This window comes from Pelodiscus sinensis, chromosome 13 (assembly GCF_049634645.1).
Source record: "Pelodiscus sinensis isolate JC-2024 chromosome 13, ASM4963464v1, whole genome shotgun sequence".
Classification (NCBI taxonomy): domain Eukaryota; kingdom Metazoa; phylum Chordata; order Testudines; family Trionychidae; genus Pelodiscus; species Pelodiscus sinensis.
This window is the reverse complement of record NC_134723.1, coordinates 46,729,453-46,751,405: the sequence shown is the minus strand read 5'-3', so window position 1 is coordinate 46,751,405 and position 21,953 is coordinate 46,729,453. Positions and strand designations below refer to the sequence as shown.

At 56.8% G+C, this 21,953-nt stretch overlaps 1 protein-coding gene across 1 annotated transcript in view; it reads left to right on the top strand.

The window, feature by feature from the left end:
• Positions 1 to 1,087: 1,087 nt before the first annotated feature.
• SLC6A14 (solute carrier family 6 member 14) overlaps positions 1,088 to 21,953 on the top strand; it is a 56,989-nt gene continuing 36,123 nt past the window's right edge. The window contains exons 1-2 of the mRNA XM_025190867.2: positions 1,088 to 1,223; positions 18,227 to 18,340. Coding sequence (XP_025046652.2) covers positions 1,110 to 1,223; positions 18,227 to 18,340 — 228 coding nt within the window. The 5' untranslated portion in view covers positions 1,088 to 1,109. The remainder of the gene's footprint in view (positions 1,224 to 18,226; positions 18,341 to 21,953) is intronic.

The following is a 21,953-nucleotide window of genomic DNA, read 5'->3' as shown; positions in this document are numbered from 1 at the left end:
GAGCTTGAGTTGTGGAGCGTGGGAACTCAGCACATTCTCCTTCACGTGTGTTGCCCGGAGCTGAGGGACCCCACATCCCTAGGCGTGTTTGAGAATCTTAGTCAAGCTCAGGTCTGGCTGCAGGTCACCAGGCAGCTTAGCCTCCCCCGCTCCCAGGAGTGGATCCCGGACAGATTTCTTTGCTGAGTAACGGCATGTGCAGATATGACCCGGAGCGAGCAAACGACAGGTGGTCAAGATACAGCCCATGGGCCACCAAGCCATCTGATCCAGGCCACAGCCCACCGTGCTGCTCCCCTGCCCCCAGGCCAATGGAGACCTGGGGGCAGGGAGTGCCCCAAATCATTCGCTGTTCAAAATGGCTCCCTCCCCCCGCCAGCGGTGCGTGGTGCCTAGAGGGAACCGCCCCTTTCCACCTGAGGCCCCGCCCCTTCCGTCTGAAGTCCTGCCTCTTCCAGGGGGCGGAGCCAGCCCGCAAGTGCAGATCAAAATTTGCAAAGTGGCCACCCTGCAAAAATGACTGCCCGCCCCCGGCGTTAACAGCAGGTGTATGTCGGCATGTGGATATGGGAGGGTCCCCCACCTGGGTCCCCCACCCTGCCTCTTCGCCCCTGCTGAGGAGCTTGTCACACACAGGCAGCAGCTGCTTCCATTGTTGGGTTGGTTTGAGGTAATGAATGAGCTCTGCAGAGTCACAAAGCCAGGGGCCATGCGCCCACGGAGGAGGCAGCCGTGAGTCGCAGCAAGCAGGGAGCCATTCAGCTGTGTGTGGGGCTGGGGTCCCACTCCAGGGCCCTTACAGCTCGCTGGGGAGGAAAAAGAAGGGCTCTTTCTGGAGAACTCTCCGTAGGGTTCGCCCAGAGCCCAGGGAGCAGACCGCACGTTTTCGAGCGTGTTGAGGAATGCCCGGAGGCAGCGACAGGGCAGCACTGCACCAGCCAGCCACCTTAGCACCTCGGGATCCCCGGGCGACGGGAGTGATGAGGACACTGCTCCCCAGGACCTACCTCATGGGGCATTCATGTGGGTTACAATGAGTCATTTGCATGAGGCGCCTCTCCCCTTATGCCAGCGTGGGGCTCACCCGCACAGGCTGCGCGGCCAGGGGGATGGGTCTCGGCAGCTTGCAGTGGGGCCCGTGCTCTCATGGGTGGGGAGAAGGCGGACTCAGAGGCTGGTTCCGCACGAGACCGGTGGGAGCCAAGACTCGGGAACGGAAGCAAGTAGGTGCCTGGTTAGATAGAGCCAGAGTCCAAGGCCAGAAGGGCCCCTTGTGCTCATCTGGTCTGTCCCCCTGGAGAGCACAGACAGTTCCCAGAGCTCTGACAAAACCGCCCCCTGTCGATTTAACCCGTGGCTGTGACGGAGCAGCCGCCCCGGCCCTCAGGTTTAATTGCCCTCGCTGGTAAAAGCACAAGCCTTCTTCCCAGCCCGAATTGTGGATCTTGTTACATCTTTCTCCGCCACTCGGCAGAACCCGGTATTAGGAATTTGTTCCCCATGGAGATACCCAGGCTCGGAAGCCAGAGAAGCTGAGCTCCGCGAGTCTGTCATTAGAAGGCAGGCTTTTTCTAATCCGTTCATTGTTTGCGAGTTTCTTCTCTGCTCCCGCTCCAACTTACCAGCATCCTGCTTGAGTGGTGGGCGCCCACACTGAACTGGACTGAACGCCCGGGCCAAACACGGAGGTCAAGTAACCGCTCGGCTGCTACTCGAGTTTCCCTGTTTACACACCCGCCCACCACAATCGTATTCGCCTTTCTGGCTGCCGCCCTGTTGTTGAGCTGTTCATCCCCCAGGATGCGGCGTCTCTTTCAGCGCCCTGCTGCCCAGGCGAGAGTCCCCCGTGCAGAAGCGTGGCCTGGTTCCTCTGCTCCTAGATGGACACGTTTCCATGGAGCCATGTGCCCATGCACCATCTTTGCTCGCGCCCGGTTCACTCATGCCTCCATGGTTTCTCTCCTCGTTCACCTGCCCTCTCCTTTGTTTGCCACTCTCAATCTCTGAGCCACCAGCAAGATTTATCCTAGAAACCCAGGTGGGCAGAGCCCTCAGGAGTCACCGAGTCCAGCCCCCAGCCCAAGGCAGGACCAGCCCCAAATCAATCAACCCAGCCAGGGCTGTGTCAAATTGGAAATTCAAAACCTCTAGGGATGGGGATTCCACCCCCTCCCTAGGGAACCCAGCCCAGTGCTTACCCACCCGCCTAGGGAAAGAGTTTTTCCTAATCTCCAACCTAGGCCTCCCCCACTGCAGTGTGAGCCCCTTGCGCCTCGTTCTGCCATCTGTTTATCTGTGAGGATTCCTGGGTGTTTTCTGGGTCATTAATAAGAGTGCCGGATTGTGGAGAGCCCGATGGAGCTGAGAGCTGTACTGTTGTCATGCTGGCTATTAACATCTGGGCCTCTTTCATCTCCACGATGGACACCTCGGCAGCCAATCCCCATGCCGGCACGGCTCTGACGGGGCGTGTGCACCAGCTATGCGTGGCCTATCATTAGGAGGGTGGGCGCAAGCTAAGCGTTCTCCATTGCGGCGAGTCAAACGAGCTCCCTTCCTCCAGCCAGGGCAGGGCGTGGCTCGCTCGCTCGCTCCCCATCCGGGTCTCCACCCTCTGTGGCGGCAGGGATGTGCTGGTTGAACCCGGGCCCTTTGAAAGCCCGGCTGTCTCCTTCTGAAGCTGCAGAAGTTGCCCGGCGAACGGAGTGGCAAGCGATTTCCTTTCACTGCCCGATGCATTTTCCCAGGCACCAACACTGGCCACAAATACCCCCAAGGAGCGTGGGTGCTTTATACAAGAGTCTTTTGGAAGAACCTTCAGGCGGGAGGGCAACAGGCTTGCCGGGACCCCGAGGAAGGTGGGTGGCTCTGTGCTTTCAGAAGAAGCAGGGCTGGGGGCAGCCAGCCCTCAGTGCCCCCGGAGTGTGCCATGCTGGCCCGCCCACCCTCCAGGCAGCCATCGGAGCCACCCGGAGCACATGGCAAGGAGCTCTGGGGAAGATTTAAACGGCCCAGGGCTCTAGCCACTGCTGTTACAGTGCAGCAGCTGGGAGCCCCAGGCCCTGTTGAATTGCCGGCCCGGAGGCAAAATGCCTCCTTTGCCCCCGTCCGTGGGCCTGCCTTCGAGGGTACTGAACACACCCAAGAAATACTGTCTAATCACAAACCGCTCCAGCTTTGTCTGCGTCACCAGCCCAGCGGGCATGGGTGGGGCCGGCAGACCGCGGACACTCGGCTCTCGGCACGTACTAACCCCATCCGCCAGTCATTAGCCGCTCTCCAAGCTCTTTACAAGGGAGGGCAGTGTCACTGTCGTGCGGCTGGGAGGTGACATGTCTTGTCAAAGGTCACCCGGCAGGTAGGGCGGAACCAGGACTGGAATCCAGCTCTCCGGCGCCTCCGCCCACTGCTCCATCCACGAGGCCTCGATGCCTCCCACGGACGGGCTGATTGAAAGAACTTAGGGTTTTGCTACCAAACGTATTTTATTTTGCTCTTCAGTTGGCCTGGTTTTGGCCTCTTTCACTTGACTGGCGCTCTGGAGCACAGCGATTTCTCCTGCAAAGCTCCGCCCCTTCAGCTGAACTAGTATAAGTGGGCATTAAAGGCTTAACGTACAAGTCGCTGTTGCCGTCGTCCCTGCCTCGAGCGGCCTGGCTCCGGACAGCTTCCCAACCAAAGCACATCGGACTAGTGATTATGGCCAAGTCTTGCTCCCCGTCTCCCTGCAAGCCTCCCCTTCCCACAGCTTGCTCTCAGTGGAACCAAAGCAGCAGCGAGGGGGATGGATTTAGGGACCGCACAGGGAGTACAGCTTCCTATGTGGCCAGAGCCACGTTCTGCGCTGGCTCCCAAGACCTGAGAAATTGCAAGTTTTGCCGCTGCAGGTGGAGCAAGGCGGGAAGCCTCGGCGTGGCATGGGTCACCTCGTTCTCCCTCGTGCCAGGTCCTGGTTGGGACTGAGGGGCTATTGCAGCCACTGAGAGTATGTCTACACTCAACACTGTTTCAAAACAACCAGCGCTATTCCGAAATAACATAGTCCACGTCCACACAGCAGGCAGCTATTTCGAAACAGCGTCACAATCCTGTCCAGCTGGAGGACGTCTGACTCGACTCCTGGGACCCTCCTCGAACGAGGAGTCAGGGCAGTCGGAGGAAGAGAGCTCTCCTTCCAAATAAGTGCTGCGTAGACACTCCCGATTTCAAAACACGCTATGCAATGGAGGTGGCTCGACTTGTGTAGCTTATTTCGAGTTAAGCCCTGCTGTGTAAACGCCCCCTTGGAGAAGTAGCCTCTATGGCTTTGCTTGCTCCTCCACCGCCTGGGAGAGGCGCTGCCCGGTACTTGGGTGAGCCCACAAATTTCCTATAGATGGGCTGCCCCAAAATAGCACCGTTTGGCGCCCTGCCAAAGAAGCGGCACGCGAATGCTTGAGTTATAGGCACGGGGTGCGTTAGAGTTCAGGGGACAGAGGACAGAGCTCTCACAGGATTCCCAGTCTCGAGGGGTCTGTGGGTGCCCCTCATCCCACGCTGGGACTGTCCAAGAAGAAAGGTGTGAAGAAGCTCAGGGCCCTTACCTTCCACCCGGCCAGGTCCCCGGAGTGCACCAACTCTCTCTCAAGGCCGGCTGTATTAAACGTGTTGGATCCCGGTGCTCAAGGCACCACACCAAGTGCGATTAGCACTGCGGCCTGGTGTGCAGCGCAAACAGGAAGGCTCCCCGACGCAGGAGAAAGTGGAGAGCTGGTTCTTCACGGCTGTGTTCAGCGAACGGCGCTGAGCGATGCCGTCTGTAGTGCTAAAGACACCAGACTTGAGGGTGGGCGAAGACTGCCTCCTCGCAGGAAGTGCTGCTGCGCGGTGAGCACGGCGTCCCTGGTCTTCCACGGTGCATCCAAAGCACATGTGATGGGTTGAGGTTCCCTCAGTGCTGTAAGGTCATTTGGCCACATGAACGGGGCCGTCTCTGAGGCGGGAACCCGATGTGTGGCGTCCCGATGCCTGTGAGCAAGAGCAGAGCTGGGATAGGAAATGGGGGGCCTGGTTTACACACTGGCTCCCGGGCTGCCAACAGGGAAGAGCGTTCGCCCTCTTGGACTTTCAGGAGCTGCTTGTGCATGGCAAGCGACACGCCATGATCGCTCGTTGCAGGAGCCCGGCCATAGTGTAGAGTTCAAAGCGCGCTGTCCCTGAGCGTTGTGCCCCACTGTTCCTAGCCCACAAACAGGCTAGAAGGCTGATCCCGGACTATGGGGGATTTCCCTGCCTCGCTATGGGGCAAGCTGAGGTGACTCACCCAGGCCTGTGCTTCTAGAATGTTCTAGAACATTCTGCGCCCTCTGGAACCTGTCTGGTCCTTCTAGAATGCCATTGTCCTGCTCCCGCTGATGTCTCTCAAGCTCTGAAATTTGGGTTAATGTTTAGTTTCGCAGTCTGCAAAAAGTGAAATAGAACAACTAAGAGGGCAAATAGCATCCAGGCAAATTAAAAGTTCTGGTTCTTAGTGAGACAAACCAGCCACACACTCAGCCTCTGCAGGACACCAGAATGGATGGGACACCTACCTGGTTGCCCAGGTTTATAGCAAGAGAGACTGGATTCCAGGAACGCAATAGGAGCGCGCACACCTCCAGAAACCCTCTTACCATCTCAGCCCAGGGAAAGCGGAGAGATGTGGATTTTATACGTTTGAGCTCTTAAAAGCCAAGTCATCAGAGTTTCAGTTTCAATCCCTTCTTGATGTGAGCCAGTCATCGGCGAGGGTAAGGAAGGCCGCCTGCGTGTAACGCCGTCTTTCCAAACACAGTGTGCCTCTTTTTCTATCTAATTGCAAATCACTCGTAGCAATCACTCAAAAGCATTGATCGTAATCCACCATCAGAGTCAAAACTTTAGACTTCTGGCCTGCAAGGAACTCTGGTTTTTCACGGCATGGAGGACAAGGTGATGTGTATGAAGAGTTTGCACAACACACATCGACCTTACTCCTTTTGCAGCCTCCCTGTAAACATACTCCACAGATGGTCTCCGCGTCCTCCTCGTCTCGCTCGTCTGTCCTGCTTTACTTCTTCCTACCGCCTCTGCGGTCCCACCGGCCAGAACCAACTCTTCTGCAGTCCTCCATCCCGCCCGGGCTTCCCGGGTCGGTTTAAAACCTTGATGAATTGGCAGCCCAGAACTCCTAATATTCTGCCCAGCGGAGCCGGTTATTAGCAGTCATCATGGGTGGAATCCAAAACTGAGGCTGGGTATGGGCCATGCTGTGGTGGCACACCCATGGGGAGTTAGTGACTTTTGCCCTCTCCTGCCGGTGTCCCTCACATGCTCTTTCTATTCCAGAGGGCTGCCCTGTCTCGTCTGGTGTGTGATATGGCATTTGTGTACCAGGCTGCTGTCTCGTTAAGTGAAAAAGACTAAGCCAGAGGTCAGCCGTGTAGCCGGCAGCCATAGTTATTCGCTGGCGAGGCATAGACATAGTGAGCATCATTCTCGCATACCATAGCAGCTGCCTCCTGGCCCGCCGGCTGTGGGAGAGGCCAGGGTGATGGCCACTGGGGAGGGTGATGATGGGGAGGATGTTGCGGGTGATTGACACTTTGGGTCCTTTTGCAAAGGACGGGGTGAGTCTAGGGCGGCTCAGAGGCTTGTGTTGTCTCTACCGACCCTCGTTGGGCTCTTGCTAACCGTGAACGGAACCACGGCAGGTTCGGAAGCTTTTCCTAAGGGTGGATGTTGCCACCAGACACGGCGGGGTCCCCAGCTGACCAGTAGTTCTGATCATTCTGGGCCTGATTGTCCAACAGAACCCCTCCGAGTGTCGGTGGGAACTCTGACGTGATCAGTATCGTTAAAGCACAGTGGAGAGACGAGGTAACACCACTCAGATTGAATAATGTCCACAGATACATACACGTTCCCAGGTGGGTTGCCTAGTCTGGGACTGGCAATGGGGTACCGAGGTGCTGGATAGATGTGGGCTAGAACGGAACCCTGAGAGCCAACATCTCGAGAGTTAGACTGGAGGTCACTGCCGATTTCCTGGCAGGACTCTGAGTCTTCTCTCCACGCATGGCAGCTCATCCGTTATCGTAGAGCCATGGGCCCTGTGCCCTGAAATGCCTTGCTCATTAAAACCAGCCAGAGACAGGTAGCCGAGGTCCTGGTGAAATAGCTGTTCCTTTAGCCTTCACTGGGTGGATATCGGCCCGGGACTGAAATCGCCACACGTAGGAAGATTGGGAATGTCGCCACGTTTCAGTCACTTCGTGGTGTGCATCAGGAACAAGGCCCCCGGTCCGAAAGGCCAGTGTAATGCACAGGCAAAGCCAGCGCTCAGTTACTAGACACATCGTCTTTATACCAAGATCAGATTTTTTTCCCCCTCCATTTACTTGGCGCATCCTGATACTGGTTTAACAGGTTTGGTCGGACACAGAACTTGAAACGTAGCCAGCAAAGCAATGCGGTGCGTGGATGCAGCCAGGTCATTATAAGCACTTAGGTTTATAAAAGAGAAATGTTGGCCAATCACAATTAACTCTTTGCTGGGACTATTCCTACTCCATCGGCGATGGGCAAGCGAGGCTAGTGAGGGGGCCATGTGGTTACTCAGATAGTCCGAACCAAGGGGGTCTCCCAGGAGAGGGCAATGTTGCTCACTGCACGTGCATGCCCAGAATTTGCAGAGGGTCCCATAGCAGCACTGTGATTGGCTGCAGAGGGAGCACCCAGTTCTCACGGTCAATGCATGTGCAATCAGCACCCACCTCCCTTCATCTGGCTTCAGGTGGGAGTCACGTTAGTAACACTGGCAGGAAAACTACGTGTCTTCTGATGCCCATGTCCATTTCTGGCACTCATGTGACCCTTTGCAGGTTGGCTGGCCAGCAGAAGAGCTATCAGTGATGTGAAATCTAGGTACATTCTAAGCAGAACCTTTCCCCCCCATGCCCCAGCCCAGAGATGGGCAAACAGCATGCAGGCTAACCTCGTCTCTTCCGAATTTTAGCCTTGAGTCAGTTTCCAGTGGGCAACTCCATCCTGAGCACGGCGGACTCAAATCAGAGGACAAGGTGACTGAGCAAAATCTCTCCTGCTCCTCCAACAGCTTCCCCTCCACTGCCTCTGTGCAGACAAAAGGGACCAACAATGTAACGTCTGCTCAAGACTGAACGTTGGCTTGTACCATAAGAAAAATAACTCGAGAGACGGTGTGTCGCCACGTATGGCACCCAACTTCATGCGGTGCTGGTCAGTACAACAGTAATACAAACATACATAATGGTATGGTTCAATAAGAGGCTAATGCAATAGACCTTAACAGAGCCAAATGGTATGAGGTTAATTAATCTAAATCTGCAATGGTGCAATTAATAAACCCAACGCTTCGGCCTGAACCATTTATAGGGTTAAAGTTAAAATTAATTTTGCATCAAATTACATAAGAAAGGCCATAATAAAGATCCATCTAGCCGAGTATCCTGTCTGCCAACAGTGGCCAATGCCAGATGCCCTAGCGGGAGTGAACACAACAGGGAATAATCAAGTGATCCCTCCCCTGTCATACATCTCCAGACCCTGACAAACAGAGGCGAGGGACACCATTCCTCCCCATTCTGGCTAATACGTATTGATGGACCTAATCTCCATGAATGTATTTAGTTCTTTTTTGAACCCTGTTAAACTCCTGGTCTTCTCAACCCCCCCCTGGCAAGGAGTTCCACAGGTTGACTGTGCACTGTGTGAAGAAAAACTTCCTTTTTTTTGTTTTAAACCTGCTATGTATTCATTTTATTTGGCGACCCCCCTCGTTCTTATATTGTGGGAACAAGTCAATAACTTTTCTTATTCACTTTCTCCCCAGCTGTCACGATTGTATAGACCTCTATCCTAGCCCCCCTTAGTCTCCCCTTTTCTAAACTGAAATTGATCTTCAGCATCTTGTCCATTGTCTTGTAACACACAGCAGCTCTTTGTGAAGGATTTCCAGCAATATCACTTAGCATGTATTATAATTCTAAGTCAAGCTATCTGACATTATCCTTCCACCTTGAGACGACGTGTTTCCAAGGCTCCAATCTCAGGAACAATCGAGGTCTCTGTTTGCAAGCAATCCCACACGTCTTCAGCGTCCTCCGCACTGGAACGCTCTGTGTATACAAGGTTCAGTTAAGCACGGTGCTGTCTGTGCACCATTAAACCTTCATCATCCTGATGCACGGAACTCAGCTCATAGCAGTGCTGCAGAAACCAGTCCCCAGGGCCTGGCAAGCGACGGGGGCGACAGCGCAGGTGTCTTGCGACCGCTGATTTCTCACCTCACTAGTGGAAGCTGAGTGTTGTAGAGGGTCAGAGACGTAAATCAGCGAGAGCCCCTGAGTTTCTCTTGATTGAATACATCTGTGAAAGGCTCAGCTCCGGGAGTGTGACAGTATCGCAAATGTGCCTAATTCGCTGCTTTGGAAAGTGTGAGGGCACCCTGAGAGGAGTCAGCAGGGCAGGAGCAAGACCAATCTCACTGTCGAGGGTCTGTAACCCTTCTTGCCTCAACAGTGGCCAGTTCCAGATCCTCCAGAGGGAGGGAACACAACAGGGAATCCTCATGTAATCCCTCCCCTGTCATCCATTTCCAGACAAATAGAGGCCAGGGAACTTGGCTAATAACCATTGATGGACCTGACCTCCACAAATGTATCTAGTGCTTTTTGGACCCCTGTTGAAGTCCTGGTCTTTACCATATCCTCTGGCAAGGAGTTCCACAGGTTAACTGTGCACTGAGTGAAGGAAAACTTCCTTTGGCTTGTTTTAAACCTGCTACCAAGGGGAGGGAATTCCCCCATTCACTGTCATTGGATGCCCATGGTGAGTTGGAGTATCCTTTGTGAGTGGCCATCTGTTGGCCGATGCATCTGTTCTTGTGCTGTTTGGGCAGGGTGCTGTCAAAACCCCCTTTTCCCTGACCCATGCTACTGGGGTCTGGGTGATCCCTCCATGAGGAAGGTGGGAGCAGCTTCATGTGTTCTTGGCTATGTCCTGCCCGGATGATGTCCCCGCTCCTTCCAGCTGCATTACAACGACCTTGCAAGTGTTTCTTCTGGGCATGTCCAGGAAGGGCCAGAGGTCAGCCCCAATGTGGAGAAGTAGCGAACAGCATGATGACTGGGTTGAGCAACTATGGGCACATTAATTATTGCACCAAGGCCGGTAGATCCAAAATTGCCTGCTCTGGATGGGTGTCAGAACATTCGGATAATCCTGCCCAGGAATGCGAAAGGACCTGCCTGGCTCAAGACCTGTCCCTGGACAGCAGAAATCCCTGGACCAACCCAAACGTGCAACGATAACTGACGGGAGGAAATGTCACCGCGCAAAGCAAACCCAGCTTCAGCCAGCACGTGGAATCTCTCCAACCGGGGCACCGGGCATCTGGCGTCGCCTCCGAGCAGTAACAAGAATGGGGCCGATTACATATCCCGTTGCTGTACTGAGGGCTTGCCGTGCAGAGCCGCTGCCCCCAGCGCACCCGCCAGTCACACCTGATTGCCGGCCGGTGTGGTTAGAACAGTGCAAAGATCATAGAATCATAGGACTGGAAGGGACCTCGAGAGGTCATCGAGTCCAGTCCCCCGCCCTCAAGGCAGGACCAAGCTCCACCTACACCATCCCTGACAGATGTCTATCTAACCTGTTCTTAAATATCTCCAGAGAGGGAGATTCCACCACCTCCCTTGGCAATTTATTCCAATATTTGACCACCCTGACAGTTAGGAATTTTTTCCTAATGTCCAATCTAAACCTCCCCTGCTGCACTTTAAGCCCATTACTCCTTGTCCTGTCCTCAGAAACCAAGAGGAACAAATTTTCTCCTTCCTCCTTGTGACACCCTTTTAGATATTTGAAAACCGCTATCATGTCCCCCCTTAATCTTCTTTTTTCCAAACTAAACAAGCCCAGTTCATGAAGCCTGGCTTCATAGGTCATGTTCTCTAAACCTTTAATCATTCTTGTCGCTCTTCTCTGTACCCTTTCCAATTTCTCCACATCTTTCTTGAAATGTGGCGCCCAGAACTGGACACAGTACTCCAGCTGAGGCCTAACTAGTGCAGAGTAGAGCGGCAGAATGACTTCACGAGTTTTGCTTACAACACACCTGTTGATACAACCTAGAATCATATTTGCTTTTTTTGCAACAGCATCACACTGTTGACTCATATTCAATTTGTGGTCCACTATGACCCCTAGATCCCTTTCCGCCATGCTCCTTCCTAGACAGTTGCTTCCCATCTTGTATGTATGGAACTGATTGTTCCTTCCTAAGTATCCTAAGATACTTGGATATTTTTTCTGCTGGTGGGAGGGAACTGGAGATACTAAACTTTTCTTATCAGCAGTGGAAAGCAAACGCTGCCCTTTTCCTGGGCACCAAGACGTGTGCAATCCCTCGCCGGCAGAGCGTGACCGAACGGTCTGCTCTCCCATTTCTCCCACGGCCAGTGCAGAGAAGAAAAGGATCATGGGATAGAGGCATGGGCCCCATTCACGGTTACGTTGTGCCGTTGAATCCCAAAGCAGCCTCTAGAAAACCATCCCAGGAGAGAAAGGCATTTCCTGCCCCCTCACCTCTGCCATGCTCCAATGCCATGACGTCTGCCGGGCACTTTGCTCTTGCTAACGAGCTGAAGTGGCTGGCGTGCTGCTTCTGCTGCACCGCAGGGTTAAATCCCGCCGCCGGCTAGATGAGATAACAGGGAGGCCCGTGCTGGGAAAGACAAGCCCTTCCGTACGGTGGCACATCGACCTCATCTCCATTCTCCAGAATCGCCGTGTGCTTCCTTTCTTCCTTCCCTGTGATTGCTGCCGCAGGCAGCCGTACTCTGTCCGGGGGCGTGCCCTGGCACTCCTCGGGGACTCAGAATACAGGGGCTTGTCTTCGGCGTGCTGGTGTCGGAGTCTGGGGAAAGTTCCTAGACTCGGTTCAGATTGTTCGCAGTGGAATTCAGGCACAGGAGGGAGTATAAAGAGCCCCCCCCCCTGGCCCCTTGGACCTCCCACAGGGTGGGTGCACGGGGATCTTAGCGCCTGTTCGAGAGGGCTGCTGCGAGGCCTTGGCACCTCTGGAGGCCTGTCTGGTTTCACAGACTCGTCCGTAGGCCCGGGGACGGCGTTTGTCTGCGGGGCGGGAAAGCGCTAAATATTGAACATTGGCATGGCTGCTCATTTCTGATTCCTGCCGCGGGCGGGTTTGCTCTGAATTTCATTTCCCCGACGAGCTAGAGGGGGCAGCCCACGCTCGCCGTGGCCGACTCGTGTTCCGGCCGGAAGCGCCGGGGGTAAATCACTGCAGAAGAGGGTGTCCGACAAAGAGAATAACGGGCAGAACTGATGGTGTCCGATACAAAAGCTAAAAGCCTGTCGCCTCGCCAAGACAGTGCAGCCTATTGGTTACAGCCTGGTGTTTAGGCTGCTGGTGGAGAACAAGTGCACAGAGCTCATGGAAGGAGGGTGTTTTAGGCTGTCGGTTCTTCTGGGACTCTTGCTATGCAGTAGACAGCCCCTCTCTTGTAATAGAAATGCAGGACTAGAAGAGACCTCAACACGTGACCTAGTTCAGTCCCCTGCACCAGGGTAGGGCTAAGTATTGTCTAGCAAGGTGTTGGCAGGGGGACTGTGCTCTCTGAAGGGGCGGGGCTGAGGATGGAAGGGGCGGGGCCAAGAGTGGAAGGGGCAGGGCCAAGAGTGGAAGGGGCGGGGCCAAGGGCAATCAGCTTTCAGTGCTACCCAGACCATGGCACAATCTGCCCCCAGCCCTTGGAGCCGTGCAGAGCGGTGCGGTGGCGCTCCCAATTCAAAGGGGCCTGGGGCTGCAGTTGCCGCTGCTGTTACTATGGCAACAGTAGCGGCCTGTAGTTATGGGCCCCGCTGACTGTCCGGGCCCCGGTGCAATGGCCCCCCTGTGGCAGGCCTGTCGAGATCACCCTGACAAGGGTTTGACTAACCTGCTCTGCAACGCCTCAAAAGGCAGAGACCCCACACGCTCCCCGGAACGTGCTCCAGCGCTTAACCCCCAACAGGAAGATGTTCCTAATGGCCCACCGAAACCGCCCTTGCTCCCAATGAATCCCACTCATTCTCGCCCTTCCGCCTGGGCAAGGAGACCGATTTATCCCGCCGCTCTTTCTAGCAGCCATGTGGGGACCTGAAGAGAGTTCTCCTGTCCCCGCCCTGTCCTCTTCCCCAGACTAAGCCAGCCTGGGGCTAACGCTCTCCTCACAGGCCCTGGTTTCTAAGCCGTTCCCCGCTTCTGTTGCTCTCCTCTGGACTTTCTACAATTTGCCCACACCTTTCGCAACGGAATAGGACACGGTGCTCCCGCTGGGGCCTTATCAGCGCCGAGGAGAACAGAAGAATCATTACTCATGTCTTGCTTACAACACACCTACTAATGCATCCCACAAAGCTGTTTGCTTTCTTTTGGCAACAGTGTTAACACTCTTGGCTCATGTTTAATTTGCCGGCCTCTTTTCTCCCCCAGATCCTTGTGGGCAGGACACTTCCGTAGGCTGTCATTTCCCGGTCTGGGGGCGTGCCCCCGGGTGTTCCCTCCCGCGTGGGGTGCTTGGCCCTCCTCCTCCTTGAGCTTCAGCCTGCTCGACTCGGACCAGTTCTCCAGCTTGTCCGGATTGTTTTGAAGTCTCAGCCTGTCCTCCAGAGCACTCACAACCCCTCCCAGCGTGGTCGTGTCCTCATGCTTTGTAAGTGGGATTTCGGAGTGCCATTAGCCAGACACCGGCGAACACCGGCCCTGAGACAGACCCGTGCACAATCCCATTCAGTACCCTTCCAGCTGGACTATGAACCATTGGTAACTGCTCTCTGACTCTGGGTTTCCAGTGGTGTCTCCAGACCAGGGGTATCCAACCTACGGCTCGTGAGCCACATGTGGCTCTTCACCCCTGAAAGTGCAGCTCACGAAGCCTCCCCCCCGGCTCGCCAAGCTGCCCCATGCACCCCTACAAATGGCCCCCAGCTCCCTGGTGCAGCAAAATGGCATCGGCAAGATGGTGTCAGCTGGTGGGAGCCTGATGCGGCCAAAAAGCCTAACCATGGATTTTAAAGGGGCAGCGTCTTTTTTTTTTTTTCCCCCTGAACAATTCTGGCGCAGCTCTGCGCATTGTTTCCGCCGCTGTTTTGGCTCTCTTCGTGGAATGGGTTGGCCACCCCGGTCTAGACTGTGGTTCTCTAATTTGTTCATGAGGTCACGCGCAACAGTGTCAAAAGCTTTCCTAAAACAGAGGCATTTCACGTCTCTTGCTCACCCCGCCCTGCCCCCATCCACAAGGCTGGTGTCACCTCTGCCACCTTTTCAAAGTCGCATTCATGGAACTAATGGGGCCCGGGCGGTTTCCAGTAGCACCCACATTTTACCGAGGAGAACGACATCAGACTCTGATTCAGTGGGGAAGAATCTGCTAATGATTTTGATATGTCACTGTTGGCAAGGGCTGGGTCACCCAGTAATAGACACCCAATCATTCTAGTGCTGAATATTCATCCCTCATTTCTTCTAGTGGTAGGAGAACTGGCTCCCCTGTTCCCATTATTTACAGGTCGGTCATTACACTATGACGAGCATGCACTGTGTCCGGCGCTAGCCTTGGATACCTACAGTTTGTGTTTTTCATGCGAGTTTAACTCCTCCCTTGTGTTAGCTCAACCTGTTGTGTGGGGTTCACAAGGCACACCTATGTTGTGCCTTTGCGCCAAATACACAACGTATCAGTTGCTCAAAGGTCAAACAATCCAGGGTGCACACACTGGTGACTTCTATAGGTAACAGATTAAGAAGAGGAGGCCGGAGGCTTTTTTCCCCCCAAAAAAGTTTTTTTTTTTTCAAATCTTTAAAAGTTTACGGTAACATTTTACAAGTTTCAGAAGGCGGGGAAACATTTTTATGAATAGAAAACCCTGAGAGAGACCCTCTGGGTAGAGACTTTTGTATGTTTGGCATTTAGACCAGAGAATTTCCTCCAGTGTCGGAAAATCCTGGAGCCAGTTCTACTTTAGTTACACAGGGCCGACTATGAAATACCCAAGAAAACTCCAGGGCCCAGCATCTGATCCATAAGGAAGATATTGGACTCCTGTGGCCATTCTCCGGCTTATTCACACACTAGATTGGTGAGATCTAGTGCAAGCATGTGCACACGAACAGACAAATTACAGCCTTCTTCCCAGAACAGACCTGACCCCAGACCGTGATACAATGCGGAAAGATCTCCCTGAAGAATTAGTACCTGGGGTTAAGTCAAGACAGCTGCCTAGAAAAATATTATTCCAACAATACACAATAGAGCTGGTTACTAAAAAGCTGATGGACCAGTTTTCCATTGGAAATTGCCATTTCATCCCAAGCTACATGTTGTGCTGGGAAGCGTCATAACGCTTCGCTATCGACAAGGCGCGTTTCATTTGGACTTTCTCCTTTCACTTCGTTCCAACCTTCCTGCGTTGACGCCCCGTGTTCTAGAAACACAAGGCTCTGAGACGGAACTGAAACTCTTGGACCAAGCGCTTCTGGACTTCCAGAATGCCAAGGCCTGAGGATTTCGAGTCCACAACAATGCCCAACTTCTGAGTTAGGGCAAAACTGGCTTTCCAGAAGCTGGGCTTTCCCGGAGTTGGAAATTCCATTTTCCGACTAACTCCAGTGCACAAAGAAGAAATGTGGCCATGAGGGGGAAAGCTGCAGAAATCCCAGGAGAAGGGAAGATCACAGGGTAGGGGCCGTCAGTCAGTTACAAACTCCATCTGGTCTCCCAATTTCTGCACTGGCAGATTGCAAGCAGGAACCTTTCCTCTGGGTTCATGGCCAATCTGGGAGCCTGATCCGACCCCGATCTCGCTTGTTTACTCCTGGGCACAGCCCAGCGAGGCTGCAAGATGTAGAGAGCAGGACGACTTCTCCCCCTCCAAATAGTTGTTTGCCATCTCCTTAGCAATTGCTTCCTTCTCTCGGTTTCCACTGAAGTGGGAGCGCTTTGGTTGGGAGGCTTAGTGTGGTTTTCCTTGTGCAATTTACATAGGCTGTGCCCTGGTTTAGCCTGCGATGACCTCTCCCCACCAGCACAGGTCCTCTGCACACGAGGGCCAATTAGGGAGTGCCAGCACTGCAATTAGACACCCACAGCCTATGCCAGCCGACCCGGGCTCCCTGGTTTCATTGCACTGTAGGCGTCAGGCTGTTGTCTGGGTGCTGGGACCCTCCCACCTTGCAGCTTCCTAAAGCCAGGGGCTGCAGCCTGAGGCCAAACGTCCACACTGCCCCTTAGCCAGAGCACCACGAGCCCAAGTCAGCTGGCCAGCTGGGAGTCATAGAATTCTACAATCCTAGAACACGAGGACTGGAAGGGACCTCAAGAGGCATCAAGTCCAGTCCCCTGCCCTCATTGCAGGACCCAGCACCACAATTTTTCTCTCTCTTCCTTGTAACACCAGGAGGTACTTGAAAGCCACCGTCATGTCCCCTCTCAGGGTATGTCTACACTGCATGGCTATTTTGGGATACCGGAGGTATCTCACAATAGCTACCCCCGTCTACACAAGCCACCTGTTACTTTGAAATATTTTTTGAAATAACGTGCTTGCTATTTTGCCATCCTGGTAAACCTCATTGCATGAGAGTTAAGGGATGGCTCGAAATAGTGCATTATTTCGAAACCCGGTGCTGTGTAGACAGGCCAAATCTGATTCTAAATCAGAGAAGTATTTTGCATAGTGCAAACTGCGTATCTTATTTTGCGTTTAGGGTGCTGTGTAGACACCCCCTCCCCAGTCTTTTCTTTTCGAAACTAAACAAGCCCAGTTCTTTCAGCCTTCCCCCATAGCTCATGTTCTCTAGACCTTTCATCTTTCTTATTGCTCTTCTTGGGACCCTCTCCGATTTCTCCACCCCTTTCCCGAAATGTGGGGTCTCATGACAGTGCAGACAGCCCCTCGATGCCACCTGCTCCGGAGAGGTTCCCCCTGGCATCAGCAGAGTATGCAGGGCCCTGCTGCACCCCGTTTGGTCATGGCCCCTTTCGGGGCACAGCATGGTGTGCGCTTTTCTGTTCCAGGACACACATCCTAGCCAGGATGGGAAGCACTTTGTCACCCTTGTTTCTTTAACTCACACCGAATGTGTGTGTGTCTTGCGCAGGCATTAGGCAACAGCCACACTGAACAGCCAGGGAAATCCCTGGAGGGGCTGAAAGGAGGATCTGGACTGTTTTATGTACTTGGCAACCTTTCCTTTTCAAATAGCCTATGAGTACAGACACCCCCACAAGCTGCTCCTGTCGTTGACAGGTGTATTGTCAGCACAGCCGGAAAGCTACGCTGGCTTTGTGTTCTATGTTCTAGTGCTGGCTGGCTGCTAAGGGACTGTAGAATAATTTAGGGTGACTTACACACGAGTCCTATTGACTTGTGCCCCGACTCCACGAGGTGCTTTTGAAAACCCCGCTTTGTGCAATGACTGTTGTGTTGCCGGGCCAGGAATTCCATGGTAACCGGCTTACCAATAAGAGGGGCAATCAGCGGTTACCCCCCACGGCCCCGAATGCTGGAAGAGTTGCACTGTGGGAAATGCAAATCAAAGCTGTGCCGTTCAGCAATGTATCTTACCCCGGGACAGCCCAAAGCTGCAGCGAAGGCAGCACTGTCCTCGGGGAGGCCCTGCGGTTTGTTTTTACTAGGTATCGATTGGGTTTTTTAATACGGGAAGTGCAAGTGAACATTCCCGCGGCCCATGGAGCGTGGCAGCCCTTCCATCCTCTCTAGTTACAGGGAAAGAAAATAACCGGCAAGTTGCTTCACCACATTACAACACACACCCGCTCCGAGGGAGAGGGAGAGGGAGAGGGGGCAATGGACAGGTTGGCTCTCCCTGCTCCTTTCGTTTCAAAGGAAGCGCAGGCAAGGAGCTGTCTTCTGATTCACTGCCCCGTGGTGCAGCAGAAAACCTGGCACCGTTACCGGACGGAACGTCGTTCAAAGTAGCGGTTTTCGCTCCCGCTGGGATGAGCTGATTACTTGGGCAAATGGTCCAGACTCCCCCTTTCCCCCGCCGTAAGCCAGGCCGGCTCACCTTGTTTCGTAAATCCTTCCAAACTCGCAGCGAGAGCGTGGGCGGAGGTCCAGGGTTCTCTAGAACTTAGAGGAGATTTGTATTTTCTTTCAGGTGGCGTTGGTCCAAACTCAGAAATCAGAGGGTGGATGGAAACCCAAGGAACTGCCATCACCCAAGCCCCTGTGGCATGCAGCCTGTCAGCTGTGGTGGCATCTCCTTCAGCAGGTACTGTCCCCTGGCATTCAACCCCTGGGCAAAGACACACGAGAAAAGTGGTTCTCCTTGGCCTCTGGGGACAGGACAATGGGCCGAATTGCAGCAAGGGAGGTTTAGGTTGGACATTAGGAAGAACATCCTAACAGTCAGGGGGGTGAAACACTGGAATAAATTGCCCAGGGAGGTTGTGGAATCCCCATCGCTGGAGATATCGAAGAGCAGGTTGGACAGACCCCTGTCAGGGATGGTCTAGGTCCGTGGTGTCCCCCCAGTTTTGAAGCAGTGGCCACTTTCGTGGCTACTGCAATAGCGAAGTAGCAACATGATTCTGCGAGCCAGCTAGCCACACTCTACGGGCCAAAGAGCCACAGGCAGTGGCTAGCGTGGTGGAACCACGGATCTAGACGGCACTTGGTCCTGGTGTGAGGACAGGGACCTGGATTTAGTGACCTCTCGAGGTCCCTTTCAGCCCTAAGTTCTAGGCCTCATCCCATGCATGCCACTATGCAGGGTGACTCCACAGAACCCCATGACCCAGTTACCTTTCCCACACCTGTCCCCCCCCCCCCCCCCCGGGTCCCAAGCATGCCTGGTGCGCACGGCTGGCCCGGCCCGTGCCCGCTTGTCCCAAGCAGCTCAGCGTCCGCACAGGTGGCGCAAACCAGCACCGCAAGCGGCTGGACCATGGAATCGAGCAGCGGCTGGACACGGCGACGCGCAACGGAGCCGTCTGTCAATCTCGCCCTGCTCCCGTCCCCTCGCTGGCGGAGTCGTCCCCGGCAGTAAGAGTGTTAGGGCCTTGGCCCCTGTGCTACGGGACAGGCAGGCCCAGCATGTGAAGTGGGAGACCTCCTCTGACGGAGCCCGTAGCACCCGGGCCCCTAGCCTGTGATTGCATAAGGGAACTCCCCCTCCCCCCCAGTGACAGAGGGCTCCCAGGAAGTTTCCTGGAGGAGCTGCAATTTCAGGAGGTATCACTGTGTGGGCATGTGACAAGCAGGGGCAGCAGGGAGGTGGAGTGTTGGGGGGTATTAGGAGGATTGATGTGGGGGGGTGGATATTCAGGGGGTGGATGTATGGGCCAGGTGGGGGGCAGGGGACTGGCAGGTAGCTAAGTGGGGGGAGTGTAGGCAGGTAAGTAGCTGGGGGCAGTGTGGGGGATTGGAGTGGTGGCAGGCTGTGGTGGGAATGTCTAGCCAATAGGTAGATGGGGAGGGGCTGGCATGCAGGGGGAGTGTCTGGCTGGTAGGTAGGATGGTGGGGGGGAGGGGGCTGGTAGGCGGGGGGGGGTGGCCGGTAGGTAGATGGGACGGGGCAGGACTGGCAGGTGGGGGGGGCTGGGTTGTAGGTAGATGGGTGGGGGGGAGCTGGCAGGCGGGAGGGGGGGCTGGCCGCTAGGCAGATGGGGGTCTGGCATGTGGGGGGGGGGCTGGTGGTAGGTAGATGGGACGGGGCGGGACTGGCATGCGGGGGGGGGGGTGGCTGGTAGGTAGATGGGACGGGGCGGGACTGGCATGCGGGGGGGGGGCTGGCTGGTAGGTAGATGGGACGGGGCGGGACTGGCATGCGGGGGGGGGGCTGGCTGGTAGGTAGATGGGACGGGACGGGGCGGGGCTGGCAGGCGGGGGGGGGCTGGCTGGTAGGTAGATGGGACGGGGCGGGACTGGCATGCGGGGGGGGGCTGGCTGGTAGGTAGATGGGATGGGGCGGGGCTGGCAGGCGGGGGGGGGCTGGTGGTAGGTAGATAGGACGGGGCGGGGCTGGCAGGTGGGAGGGGGGGCTAGTGGTAGGTAGATGGGATGGGGCAGGGCTGGCAGGTGGGGGGGGCTGGTGGTAGGTAGATGGGACGGGGCGGGGCTGGCAGGCGGGGGGGGGCTGGTGGTAGGTAGATGGGACGGGGCGGGGCTGGCAGGCGGGGGGGGCTGGTGGTAGGTAGATGGGACGGGGCGGGGCTGGCAGGCGGGGGGGGGCTGGTGGTAGGTAGATGGGACGGGGCGGGGCTGGCAGGCGGGAGGGGGGGCTGGTGGTAGGTAGATGGGACGGGGCGGGGCTGGCAGGCGGGGGGGGGCTGGTGGTAGGTAGATGGGACGGGGCGGGGCTGGCAGGCGGGGGGGGGCTGGTGGTAGGTAGATGGGACGGGGCGGGGCTGGCAGGCGGGAGGGGGGGCTGGTGGTAGGTAGATGGGACGGGGCGGGGCTGGCAGGCGGGGGGGGGGGGCTGGTGGCAGGTAGATGGGACGGGGCGGGGCTGGCAGGCGGGGGGGGGCTGGTGGTAGGTAGATGGGACGGGGCGGGGCTGGCAGGCGGGGGGGGGGCTGGTGGTAGGTAGATGGGACGGGGCGGGGCTGGCAGGCGGGGGGGGGGCTGGTGGTAGGTAGATGGGACGGGGCGGGGCTGGCAGGCGGGGGGGGGGGCTGGTGGTAGGTAGATGGGACGGGGCGGGGCTGGCAGGCGGGGGGGGGCTGGTGGTAGGTAGATGGGACGGGGCGGGGCTGGCAGGCGGGGGGGGGCTGGCAGGTAGATGGGACGGGGCGGGGCTGGCAGGCGGGGGGGGGCTGGTTGTAGGTAGATGGGACGGGGCGGGGCTGGCAGGCGGGGGGGGGGGGGCTGGTGGTAGGTAGATGGGACGGGGCGGGGCTGGCAGGCGGGGGGGGGGGCTGGTGGTAGGTAGATGGGACGGGGCGGGGCTGGCAGGCGGGAGGGGGGGCTGGTGGTAGGTAGATGGGACGGGGCGGGGCTGGCAGGCGGGGGGGGGGGCTGGCAGGTAGATGGGACGGGGCGGGGCTGACAGGCGGGGGGGGCTGGTGGTAGGTAGATGGGACGGGGCGGGGCTGGCAGGCGGGGGGGGGGCTGGTGGTCGGTAGATGGGACGGGGCGGGGCTGGCAGGCGGGGGGGGGGCTGGTGGTCGGTAGATGGGACGGGGCGGGGCTGGCAGGCGGGGGGGGGGGGGCTGGTGGTAGGTAGATGGGACGGGGCGGGGCTGGCAGGCGGGGGGGGGGGCTGGTGGTCGGTAGATGGGACGGGGCGGGGCTGGCAGGCGGGGGGGGGGGGGCTGGTGGTAGGTAGATGGGACGGGGCGGGGCTGGCAGGCGGGGGGGGGCTGGTGGTAGGTAGATGGGACGGGGGGGGGCTGGCGGTAGGTAGATGGGACGGGGCGGGGCTGGCAGGCGGGGGGGGCTGGCAGGTATATGGGACGGGGCGGGGCTGACAGGCGGGGGGGGGGCTGGTGGTAGGTAGATGGGACGGGGCGGGGCTGGCAGGCGGGGGGGGGGGCTGGTGGTCGGTAGATGGGACGGGGCGGGGCTGGCAGGCGGGGGGGGGGGGCTGGTGGTAGGTAGATGGGACGGGGCGGGGCTGGCAGGCGGGGGGGGGCTGGTGGTAGGTAGATGGGACGGGGGGGGGCTGGCAGGCGGGGGGGGGCTGGCAGGTATATGGGACGGGGCGGGGCTGACAGGCGGGGGGGGGGCTGGCGGTAGGTAGATGGGACGGGGCGGGGCTGGCAGGCGGGGGGGGGCTGGCAGGTATATGGGACGGGGCGGGGCTGACAGGCGGGGGGGGGGCTGGTGGTAGGTAGATGGGACGGGGCGGGGCTGGCAGGCGGGGGGGGGGCTGGTGGCAGGTA